The 12,364-nt window shown below is 45.5% G+C and overlaps 1 protein-coding gene across 9 annotated transcripts in view; it reads right to left on the minus strand.

The window, feature by feature from the left end:
- The window catches only part of LOC109365935 (uncharacterized), a 47,610-nt gene that overhangs the window by 15,168 nt on the left and 20,078 nt on the right, over window positions 1-12,364 (minus strand). For all 9 annotated transcript variants that reach the window (XR_014882034.1, XR_014882031.1, XR_014882032.1 and 6 more), the window contains one exon: window positions 1,282-1,503. Coding sequence is in view for 2 of the 9 variants with exons in the window: in XM_085219397.1 (XP_085075523.1) it covers window positions 1,282-1,435 (154 nt within the window). In the remaining 7 variants the exon portion in view is untranslated. The remainder of the gene's footprint in view (window positions 1-1,281; window positions 1,504-12,364) is intronic.

The following is a 12,364-nucleotide window of genomic DNA, read 5'->3' on the forward strand; positions in this document are numbered from 1 at the left end:
GTTTAAGACATCCTAACACCTTTGGAAACAAAGCTTACAGATGACCCACTGAAGCTTTTTCATATAAAGAAAACAAAACATGCCCAAGTTTTAAAGGACTATCAGGAAGAGAGATATGCTTCTCTTTTAAAGGACTATCAGGAAGAGAGTATACCGTATACTAAGCAGACAACAATCCTTAAAAAACATAACCAGTGGAACGCAAAAGACATCAACAAGGAAATGATCATTCTCTACCATTCACTTGATTGCAGACCACGTTGATCCTTGCCATGGCTTGGCATTCATTGAGAAGGATCAATAAGCAGACTTATAATCAACTCTGAGTTTTCTCTCCCACTTCAGTCTCCGTCAGGGCTCTCTGGAGAGCCTCCCCCCTCTCCCTTATCGTCAGCTCAGAGCTGGAGCTGGCAAAGCACACCTGCTGCAATGACTCGCTGTTCACAGCACTGTGCCTCCAATATAAAGTTTCAAGCACCTGATATTAGTATGACGCAGGTGAGCTCTGCAGCATCTGTACACAGACCTGAGTTTTGCAGAGCCTTCAGCTGCTGCGGGGCACCTCAGGGCCAAGCAGTGCTGCTAGTTGAGGCCTCAAGCAAGGGGAGATGGGATCATGGCATTCATAGCCAGCTCTGCTGCAGTAAGGCTTCTTCTCTCTGGCAAATGGCTGAGACAAGAAGCAGTATGACCACAGTCAGAGCAGCATGAGAAACAGAGAAAGAAAAAGAGAATTTCTTTCCCCCTAAAAGAGGAAAAAAATAGTGTGTGTGAGCACATACAGCGTCCGGGTGATTGCAAGGCAAGACACGGTGACAGCATGATGGCATAATTTCCAGATGACATATCAAGCAAAAATGCTTTGGAAAGCTCTGTTAGCTAGATCAGCTTTGGAGATGTGTGACTAACAGCAATGGGCCATAATAATTATTTTTTAAATGTCACTTTAAGCGCAGTTTTCTTCTGATTATCACTAGAGCACATTTCTGGCAGAAAGTGCCTTTGTACAGTATATCTTCATAGTATGTGAAGTTAGCACTCAGCTCTAGGCAAGAATGGTAAAAAACAGTATATCATTTTGCTCTTGCAAGGGAAAATCTAACAATTTGGCCATCTGCTGCATTCCACAGCAGTGACAGCTCATGCTAGTGTTTGGTGCGAGAGCTGGGGCTGGCGATGCAAGAGCAGCCCTTCCTCCTCACCCTCCTCCAGACTCAGCAGCTATACCCATCGTGCCATTGCTCCTCTTGTGCCCTTCCCACCACCAGTTTCCCTTCTCACCTGAAGATGGGTGAACTGTCGTGCTGCCTCGCTGCATCTCCCTGCAGGTGGTCCCTGCTCCTCTTGGTTTGCCCAGCCTTGCTCTGCCATTGCCGCTGCTCAAGGTGGGGATGCTGTAGCTGTAGGTCACTGGTTGCACAATGTTCATTCTCATGTCATGGCAAATGGCCAGTGAGAAGAGAGCTGCTCCTGCCTGCCCTCATGCAGCTTGAGTCTTCAAGCCTGTTTCAAAGAAGAATGAGAAAGCAATTATTTGGCTGCACTGATTTCACCCTCCTTGCGCTCATCATGAGGGAACCTCATAAAATGACATCTCTGCAAGTAACTGCACCCAGGCTCAGAGATATCTACTCTACTTTGAAATGCAGTGGTCAGCTATGGCGGCAAAGAGCTTGCCACAGCTGGGTTGAACATTTAATGTCCCTGCTTGAGCAGGAGTTGGACCAGATTGACCCAGAGTTCCCTGCTGCCATCAGCCATGCCGTGACTGCTGCAGCCCAGCTTCTCTCAGAGCCAGAGCAGAGTAAATCCATGTCCCTACAGCGCTCCTCAGCCCTGGGCACGTCCAGCTCCTGCTGCAAGCTCCCTGTACAGCACAAGCAGATAGCATGCCCACCAAGCTGCCACAGTGCTGCAGGCCCTCCCTTGCCTTTCCCACCCTGCATCTCAGCACACTGATGTGCATCAGGCACCCTCCTGTTCCTCCTACCCTCCACGTCTCCCCAAAAGACAGCTCCTACCTGCTGCTGGGGGTAGTGTGCCTGACTCACGAGGACTTGCTTTCTTTTAAAAAAGATGGATTATTCTGAAGGTCACCATTTTTACAGCTTTAACATTCATAATCCTGTGATCCTGCAATAGTTATGTTCAGCATCTGAGTTACTACAGTGCACAAATTGTATTTGTGGCATCCTCAGAGGCTGAGTGCCAAGCTGGGAGCAGATAAACACATTGCACACGGCTTACGAGGCACAGAGGCGCAGAGCAGCCCCGTGCTCTCCGACACAGTGATTTGCCTTCTTGTGGCACATGAAACATATCAGCATGTGCTCATTGGGAACCAAAGACCCAAGCACAGGAAGGCAGACCTGGGGCTTAGCTTCACAACCAATTTTCCTCTGATAGCTCTGTAGAAAGCTAAATATTCATGCACACTAAATAAGACACGTTTCTTTAAGAGGGTTTGCTCTCCTAGTGCTAATCTCTTTTGAATTGCTCAGCACAGTGGGATGCATTCACCCGAGGGATTTAGCGCAAGGGTCTCAGCATCCTGCATGCAGGCTGCCTTTGGCTCTCTATCCTAGGCAGGGATCTGGAGCCTGGGAGGCGGTCCGGTCGATGGAGACGATGCTCAGTGCTCGTCATGGGGAAGAGGACGCGCGTGCTGCCAGGCAACGGCTCTGCAGCGCCCGTGCCAATGGCTGCAAACACCTCTGCAGAGGCAGGTCTGCAGCACGAGCATCCAACCCGGGCTGCTCGCTGCTGGGGGCCTGTGGGCACAGCTCTGCCAGGCAGGGAGATTGAGCTGTGCCCCTCATGCCTGCAGGGAGCAGGGCAGAGAGGACAGGTCCTTCTTGGGGTCTGGGCAGGGCTCTGGGGGTCCCTGTGCTGGTGTCAGCCGATGCTGCTCAGTGGCAGCTGAGAAATAAAGCCCTTGCCCCACTGTTTATATTAGGGTGGGGAGGAACGGCAATTCAGGCACATGGGCTCCAGAGGGATGTCTGATGTTCTGGTCCTCATCTGGGTCTTTAATTGCCATCCCCAGGCTCTGCTGCAATCTGCCATACACAGCTTGGTAATGGAGGATAGAACAGATTTTAATCACAACAGATATGCATATGTACATGCATTCACAAATACCTATGCATGAAAAATTCATTCAATGGGATTAGGTATGATTACCTTAGGGTGTGCAAAACAGCAGTGCCATCCACAGCAAGCATTCCCTTTGCTTACTCTTTTCAATGAACTACTTTGATTTCTCCAGTCCCTCACTCCACGAATATTCTTCCAAAAGCAGTGCAGTGGTCTGCCTACGCAGAGTTTCCAGAAGTTTGCCTGCAGTGGTAGTTAGGTCTTTACTACTTGATATTGCCCAAGGAAATGTTTATAAGGAATCTTATTCAGCTTTTATTTTACAGCTTAGGGGCAGATACCTACAATGCCACGGAATAAATCTTGTTCCATCCTGCTTTGTCCTTCCTGGGCAGAGTTTGGCCATAAGTACAGAAGGAGAGACATAAGTTATTCTGAGACATGCAGATGACATACACTCTCGACACTCAGCACAGCTCAGACCCTGGAAATACCAATGTGAGGTGAGAGCACGTGAAGAGAAGGGCGAGGCCAGATAATTTATCGCAGCTCCCCCTGCGGGAGTTACAGATAAATCTCAAGGGATAAAACAATGTTTGCGGAAGAAGTTTGCAGCTGGGGGATAGGAATTGCATCTCCTCCTGGTCCCAGGAGCAATTCCACTGTGGGGACAGAGGCTCTGCAGCAGTAGCACAGCATCATTCTGAAGCAGTGTTTGTCCCTGAAGCCCCCTCCCTTTCCCACTGAATTCCATCACTTGGGCTGTGGCAGGCGGGCAGCAGGGCTGCAGGCAAGCACCCCACCCATCAGCTGGCTTTTTGGATGCCCCTATTTAAGGGAAAAACCACAAAGGACTACTGCTGGGAGGTTTGGAGCAAGGGCTTAGACACCTGTCTCAATGTCTCATCGGACCAGATGAAAAGAAGGGCTGAGCCCCAGGGCTCCAAGTCAGCTGGGTCCCGCTGTGGCAACAGGGAGGGCTGCCAGCTGCCGGCCAGCCTGGGCACCGCTGTCCCAGCACAGTGAGAGCACCTGAATGTGACAGCCAGCACGCTGCTCTCCTATGCGTAATTTGCTGCGATCGTGTTATAAATCAAGATGAGACTGCTAAAATTACATATGACCTCATTTGATAGATTATCTAATAAGGAATTTGCTAATGCAGTTTATCACTTAAAAAGCCATATGACTGTTAAGGATGAGTACTTTGCTGCAGCACATTTAAACCTAATTGTCAGAGGAGAAAAGCAAGCAGATTTCAGAGGTGAGTTAGAAGAGCATCCTTATGAGGATGATGTCTTCACTAAATCAGTGGTGCAATGCAGCAAGCAGGGTGGAAAGGAGTCTCCTCTGGATAAAGGTACAGAAAGCTGCTAGACAAGGCTGGCTGTGGGAGCATTCTGCATGCAGCACTGATCGGGAGAGCTTCCTGCCTGTAAATACCCGTACCCCAATGGCATGCTTGATTTTATTGTTTGACCTAATGCTATCTTTTGTCATTATAACATTTCAGTTCTGCTTCCCTGTCTTGTAAGTAGATCGAAAATCTCTGGTAGATCGAATGGAGCTCTGTGCCCAGACCTCCAGCTCTAACTAGCTATTCTGGTTATTGTGCTTGTCAGAATGAAAAGAGTAATTGTTTTGCTGCTATATGTTACCATCCAATATTTTTGTTCTTCCAGTCCTGTGACTCATTTAAAAATACTGAACATCGCTTCCACATACACAAACAGAACTATAAAGCAGCTCAAGCCAATGAAACAAAGCTCGTTTTGCAGGTTTGTTAACCAAGTGTTCTGTTCCAATCCTTGATTTATGATTAATATAGATGCCTTTTTATTTCTTGACGATTTTATAAAGCTCATTGTGGGGTCTGAATGCCTGCATACATTCCCTGGATGGATGATAGCATTCAAAGCCTCCAAGATAAACATTAAACCTGATCACAACTCCTTCCGTGTGTGGGGAGGGGGGAGGTGTTAGAAAAGTGACGATTTTGAGCTCCATTTTAGGCTTGGGCAGAATGAGGTGGAGACGTGAAAGAGCTCACAAAAGACCATGCAGTAAACCGATACCAGAGCCAGGGCTAAAGCTCTTGACTTCCCTGATCCCCACTTCGTCTCCTGGCTCCCAAGAGCAAAACCAGCAAATGTCCCCTTCCTATTCCCTGAGCACACCCTGTTTCATTTGCAACCCTCTGAAGGTGGAGCTTGTTCTTTCTTACAGGAAATCATGTTTTATGGCAGAAATGGGGAAGTTGGACATTGCTTTACAGGTAATAGGATGTAATCGTTGGCAGAATAAGGGAGTAGGTAAATTTTGCAGTGTGCTAGTGAGTCAAAATGGTAGGGTAAACCTGCGTTGACTTAAGTGAACAACTGCTTATTTGGGATTGTACAAGAGCTGCCAGTGTCACAAGAACAGCAAAACTACCCACAAAACATTGCAAATGCCAGGGACAGTGACCAAGTAAGCCAAAGGAGGATATTTCAGTACAGTCATACACTGGAAACATGCAAGGAAACCCCCTGTGACATTTGCATCGAGGCCCACCTAACCGCTGTTACGCCTCAATTAGTAATGCAGTCCCAAGTGAATAGTTGGGTCTGCTTCTGGGAGAACTGGAGTCTGTGTTTCTGCATGAACATGCCAAAGTGTGCATGCATCTGGCTGGAATGGCTTGCCTGCAGAAGAGGAGAACAGAAAGTAATGGAAACATTACTGGTCTTGGAATAGCCCTGTTCTAATCCAGAGAGGCCACGTGAGGGCTGAGCACTGTTCGTCACTGTGTCGCATCAGTGCTTGGGGTTTCCCCCCAACACTAGCTGATACAAACTGAGTCAGTGGATTTTACACTGAAAACGCATCTCTACAGCAAGCTGGGCTTACTTACCCTAAACTGTCAAATAATGCCAGCGATAATCCTCAGTCCCAGTTGACATAGACAAAAATTTCACCATAAAGCCCTCACTAGTCATTCCATGAGCCATCGAGCCTCACGAGCTCTTACCACCGCCAAGATAAGATCTAGATAAGATATGATGATGAGCCTCATTCAAGATCAAGGGAAAACCAAGAAAACCAGGAAAGGTCACAAGGTAGTGACTTTTAAGTATAATCATAGAATCACAGAATCATTAGAGTTGGAAAAGACTTCCAAGATCATCAGCTGTTCTCCTTCCACCAATATTGCCCACTATACTATGTCCCTTAGTACAACATCTTCCCTTTCCTTAAACACCTCCGAGACCAGTGACTGCACCACCTCCCTGGACAGCCTGTTCCAAGGCTTGACCACTCTTTCTGAGAAAAAAATTTTCCTAATATCCCAACTGAAACTCCCCTGGCTCAACTTGAAGCTGTTCCCTCTTGTCCTATCGCTCGCTATTACCTGGGAGAAGAGGCCGACACCCACCTCATCACAACCTCCTTTCACAGTTGTAGAGGGCAATAAGATCTCCCCTGAGCCTCCTCTACTCCAGATTAAACAATCCCAGTTTCTTCAGCTGCTTCCCATTAGACTCATGTTTTTCCCCCAATACACAGTCATTCGAAATAGAAGTCTTTCATTCCTACCAGGCTGTAAACCCTGCCATGTAATTGCAGGCACTGTGTTTGGCCATATGGTTAGTAATGCACTATGAAGCTATACATGTCATAAAAATAGTACTTAGTCAAATTATTCTTAAACATCACTTATAGGGCAAAAAATATCCTCTAGAAGAAACAGACTGTAAAAGTACACTTTGAGGTTGCTATCTGGCACAACAGTTAAATTCTCCTGCTGTGCAAATCAGGAGGTGGATTGCTTTGAAAACACAAGGTAAACATTCCTAGAAGGACAGAACCAGAAGGTGTGGCAGTGAGTATCTGCTGATCAGCAGCTCAAGACCTCTCAGAGCAGCTGAGGGTGCACAGGAGAGCAAGGCCCCAGCCGTGGCCATAGTTGAGGGCCACATTCTGCTCTCCCAAAGGACAGAAGTCCCACCCCATCGTATGTCTTCTGAGATCATCTGGGAGATCTGCAGCTGAGTCACCATTAAATAGCAATGCAGAAATTTCCAAGACTGTGAGCAGCAAAGTTTTACAGACATCCTATTATGTTCAGTTTACGTAATCTGAGTGCTTAGCTGCTCAGATAATACAGTTACAGGGCTTTGTGAAATTAAAAAAAGGAAACGCTTCCCTCAGTTAGTAGTATGGCAGGAGTGGAATTGCAGTGCTCCAGAAACGTATAAAGTCAGTGCCACTTTCTTCCAGGCTTTATCGGATATTTCCAAGAGGAACTTGCCGCAGCAAAGATGACACCTCAGCTCCTGTAGTCATGACATAATTTACACTGAACTTTGGCTTTTCAAAGCATTATCTTGCTTTTGGAAACAGAAGCCTCTGGTGACTCAGAGGTACAAAAGAGCAATGGTCAAGGTTCAAACAGCAGTCTAAAGGCATCTGTTTTCTTCCTGCTGAGCTGCAAGACTTGTCTTAACTTCTGCTTAAATTCTTACTTCTGCTTGTACACAGCACCAGAATTTTGCAAAAGACAGGCAACTCCTATCTCCATCTTCCCTAAAGATAAACATGAGCCTTGCACAAGCATCTGCAGCAAGAAACTGCAGCTAATATGGTGGAGTAATGGCAGAAACATGTTATACCTAGAAATATTCTTTGCTCACAAGTTTTTGAACTTATCTATGTTACATAAAATACCAAGGAGTTCAATCTTCCACTGGCGTAAGTCACAGCTTTATCAAAGCAAGTGGAATTATACTGATTTGTATTAGATAACCACGTATTTGAAAAACATATTTTGGCCTAGGTGACTGATGGATTCCAGTGGGGCTCTCTAGGGGAAGATAAAGGGAGCAGTAGGAAATGACCCCTTTAGAAAGTAATACGCTATGCTTTAGTGAGAAGCATGCAGGGTGAGAAATGCACCCTCTATAAGTACAAAACACACTGTATCCCCAACAAAATAACAACAGCTCGTGATCCAGATGCAGCGTATGCACACACGTAGACAACACAAATTATTGCCTCCTCCAGTTGTGTTTCTTCTGCATGGCTTCTGGTGACTTCCTCTGCTTTCTTTTCTGAAGTAGCATCTCTGGAGTCTCAGACTCCAAGTGGGTCATCCAAGGGCTCTTTTTCCAGAATTGCTGTGCTTGGAGAGATGTGATTTATCTGAAAGGCAGGCTATGCAAACAAACATACAATAAACTTGTGCAGTTCCACATTTTTTCCACTCCGGAGATTCTTCCTCCATCGCCTGACCCGTTGGTGCAAAACACACCAGCAGCCTCAAAGCTGGTATGTAAACTTAACATGCCAGACAGGGGGAAGGCTAAGGGCATCCATAGTCACACAGTTTCCATGATGGGAGATGACTGTATTCATGTGAGAGTGGAAAACTTGGTGTACCAGCAGCCATTTGCTGTGGAATAACTCATTCACTATTGAGCAATGATTACTTTACATAGCGCAACTTCCCCTGGGCTCTCAGCTGCCACGATCAAAAGCAGGGCTGAAAAGAGCAAGGAATGGTAACAGAAGGACTCACACTCCCTGTCGCCACAAAGCAGGCCTGAGTTCCAACCAAACACCTGCTATTAAAAATTGGCTCACGACAACATCAGCATTTCCTCTGTGGAGTCTCATGCCCAAGGGATGAGAGATATGGTGCCAAGCCATCTTGCTTATTGACAAGAAAAATCCGCCAGTTCTCTACAGTAATAGTAATAAAAAGGTCACTACCAGCAACGCTGCTATCCCGTTACTTTGAAACCGATGCTCAGGACTATTACTTTTTGTCTTTATTTATTACCAAGCGTTATTGCTTGGCAGGCAAAACTCTTGGACTGTGATGTGTACCGATCCTTCCAGCATCTAGGTTTTCACAGTGATATTAATACTCAAGAGTACTGGAACAGATCTAAGATAAATATCCCAGTGTCCTCTTTTCTGAGTCCTACACATCAGCCACTGCGTTCAGATGGAGAAACATTCGGTATTCCAGAACAGGATGGAGAACAGCCAAGGGAACTTTCTGTATGCAAACGGAACAGAATACAAACCGAAGCTGCTCTTTGGGCCTGCTACCCTGCAACACACACTGTTTAACTCTGCACCCACAGCCTGCAGCCCCTTCTCTCCTGCACTTGCACAGATACAAGGCACCACCTCGTCTCCCAGTGCTGCAAAGTGGCTGGGTTGGGTTGCTGCAGCATTAACAGGGCCAGAATGAAGATGTGCAGGACATCCCAAGGAACAGTGCAGCAAACCTCCCTGAGAGGAGCAGCAGGCTCTGTTGTTCAGCATGCTTCCAGCTGACCGCCGTCCCCCTCTGCTACACCCAGAACAGAGGTGTTCCCCAGATGCTATGACTTACCCCTCCCAGAATCAGGCCTGTGCACCCATGTGAGGACAGCTGGGTGTTTAATGCTGAAACAGTCGAAGAATATATTCAAGAATCTTTGATAAAAGCTACAATTTTATGCACCATAGAGCATCCATCAAGGAAATGCGCGGAGCTAGTGCCACAAAATAATTACATGTGCAGAGTCCATTGTAAACACAGCTTTTGTGTGCATCAGCACAGCTGGGGACAGTGTTTAAAAATATAATTATGTAGTGCATTTTATGTAGTCCGTGAGCCATTCAAGTGATATCATCAGTTCAGCAAAATTACATGCAGCAGTTCTGTGTCTATTGGCCCGAGCAAAGAAACATTTTTCAAGAGCATTATTTTTTTTTCCTGCTATGAAATAGATTTGTCTCTGATGCCTACGGGGAAGTTGTGTCTCTGTCATTGGCCACTTTCTCTTCTCCTTTCACCAATGAAGGAGAAAGAAATGGGGAGTTATTTTTGGCCCTGCAACAGACTCCAGCATCTAAATCAGTTAGTCCTGAAACCACTTGGGGTGGTGTTGGTTCTCTTTTAATGGCTTTACAGAGAAGGAATTTGTGATGTTTGACTGCTAGCGAAAGGAAACAAAGCAGCTGTCATTGGATAGAAGGGCAAAACAAGGTTAAGACACTGTGTAATGAAGCAGGGTCTGGCCTTTAACACTGAATCAGTGTGCAGCAAACGATGAGCCGTGGCCAGATCAGCACAGAAGAAGCTATTACTCAGCCATACATATGCTACAGCGTAGTGGGTGATTTCCATCAAAATGCACACACATAGCAGCTTTGCAGTATACTTATTTCTGACCCTCCCACTGTTTATTTTATCCTTGTAAAGCTTGTATCGTATTAGCTGCAGAAAACATACAGGAAGCTTTGCTTCCCTTCTCATATAACTGCAGCTGCAGCTGAGTTGAGATGATGCAACAGTAAAATTCTGAGACAGTGCTTAACCAGTGCTGCTAAATGGCAGCAGCAGCATGCATGCTTACCTGAGACAAAAATAGAGCTTTATAGATAATATCTGAAGGCCATTTTAAGGCCCCAAGGCTTTCACTGCTTTGTGGACAGTAGCTTATGTGTGTTGGCCAAATCCCACCTGCAAAAATTATGTTTGACCTACCAAAATCTACACCAAAAAAGCAGACGGCTTTTGCATGTAAAAAGACCATTAAAGAAATCTGTACCTAGTTTCATAATATGAGATTCACAGGTGGGAGTAGTGAGATGGCTTCTGCTGCTAGTCAGGAGCTGCTTGGCACAGAAATAGGACTTGATGCTAATTTCTAAATACGGGATCTGAAAGCTGCAAAGAGATTTCCTCTTCTCTGTTAGCTGCTGGGCCAGGTGTAGCATACTGGATTGCACAAAAAGGAGAATGTGGACCGAATTTCAGGCATCCATATTCTTGCTCCATGCTCATTCTGCTCCTCCCTAAGAATATTGCATTTCTTTCTTCTTAGTGGAACAGCATTGATTGGAAGACAGAAGATACAGCCTGCCATGGCAGAGCCTACTGAAGTGGGAACCGTGCACTGAGACCTCATTAGGATAATCAGCAGTGTTCCATAGAAGAGCAGAGCAGCTGAAAGTTCAGCACGGACATGTTTCCAAAAGGAAGTGAATACAACAGAACTGATGAAAAATAGCAGAATTGCCATATATTTGACTCCAGAGCTAGTAAATGATTTAGATCCTTCCTTCCCCACTGACATCTCTGTAAAATACATTTTGAAGATGTAGCTCTTTGTGCTCTCTGGTGGAGTCTGCATGCATTATCTAGATATAGACTTGCATAGTGCATGCCACCTACGATTCACAAGGAAAGCTGAACAGCCATCATTCCTTTGCCTCCAATGCACAGACTGCTGACAAAGAGGTAAGCTGGTGACCATATTTCAGGTCAGCTTACACAAGGAAAATGCGTATTTGTATTCAGGCTTACATCTATACGTAAGTGTATAAATACACAGTGTATGGATACTGAGTAGAATTTTTATATGGTATTAGGGAAGACTGGCACCGGGGAGATCAAGGTAGATAAATGGCATCTATAATTAAACTTGAGGAAAAGCAAACTTCTGCATTTTTAAAGTTGCACTCAGAAGCAGAATTTTTTGAGAGAAATTTATCAACTCAAAACAATTGCTTCTTTGCAGCACGGAGGTATGTGGTGCAGTCACTCAAAATGAAACTGTTATTGCCTCCTACCATGCAGACAAATGGAAGGCATAAACAAGCAGCACTTTTAATTCAACTTGCTAAGCAGAACTGGTCAGTAGCCCACTAAGAAATACTACACTGTGTGGTATCAGCATTGAATGTGGGAGTTTTGTGGTGGTTGATTTGGTTTTCTCCCTCTAAAATGGAACGTTTTATATTCTCGTGGGAATTTGTGATTGTCAGCTCAAATGTGTTTGTTGCTCTGAAACAGGACGCATTTAACACCATTCCTGCATACAGTGAGCTGGATTTTCAAAAGCACATTGTTGAACAAATACTTTGAAATGGATATATGTCCGCAGTTTGCTTATACAGAAGGCAGTATCTTTCAAAGTCTGGCTCAAGAAGTATCGCTCCAACAGGTGAAGACCAAATTCTTCTTCATCTATCTTATCCAACCCAAGTGAAATGGTATCTCTATGACGAGGTGACAGATTTACAGTCTTGGACCCTACAATGCTATATTAATTAACGTGTTTCCTTTGAAACGTAGTAGAGTTCTGTCAGCAGATGAGACCTGGGGAAGAGGCAGGAACGGACAGGCAATGCAACTTCCTCAGGATCACATAACAGATTGGTAAAGGAATTCACAGCAGAGCTCCTGACTTGTGTGTCACACATTACTAATTGCACCTCAGGTCCA

Source organism: Meleagris gallopavo, chromosome 2, assembly GCF_905368555.1.
Source record: "Meleagris gallopavo chromosome 2, MGAL_WU_HG_1.1, whole genome shotgun sequence".
NCBI classification, from domain to species: domain Eukaryota; kingdom Metazoa; phylum Chordata; class Aves; order Galliformes; family Phasianidae; genus Meleagris; species Meleagris gallopavo.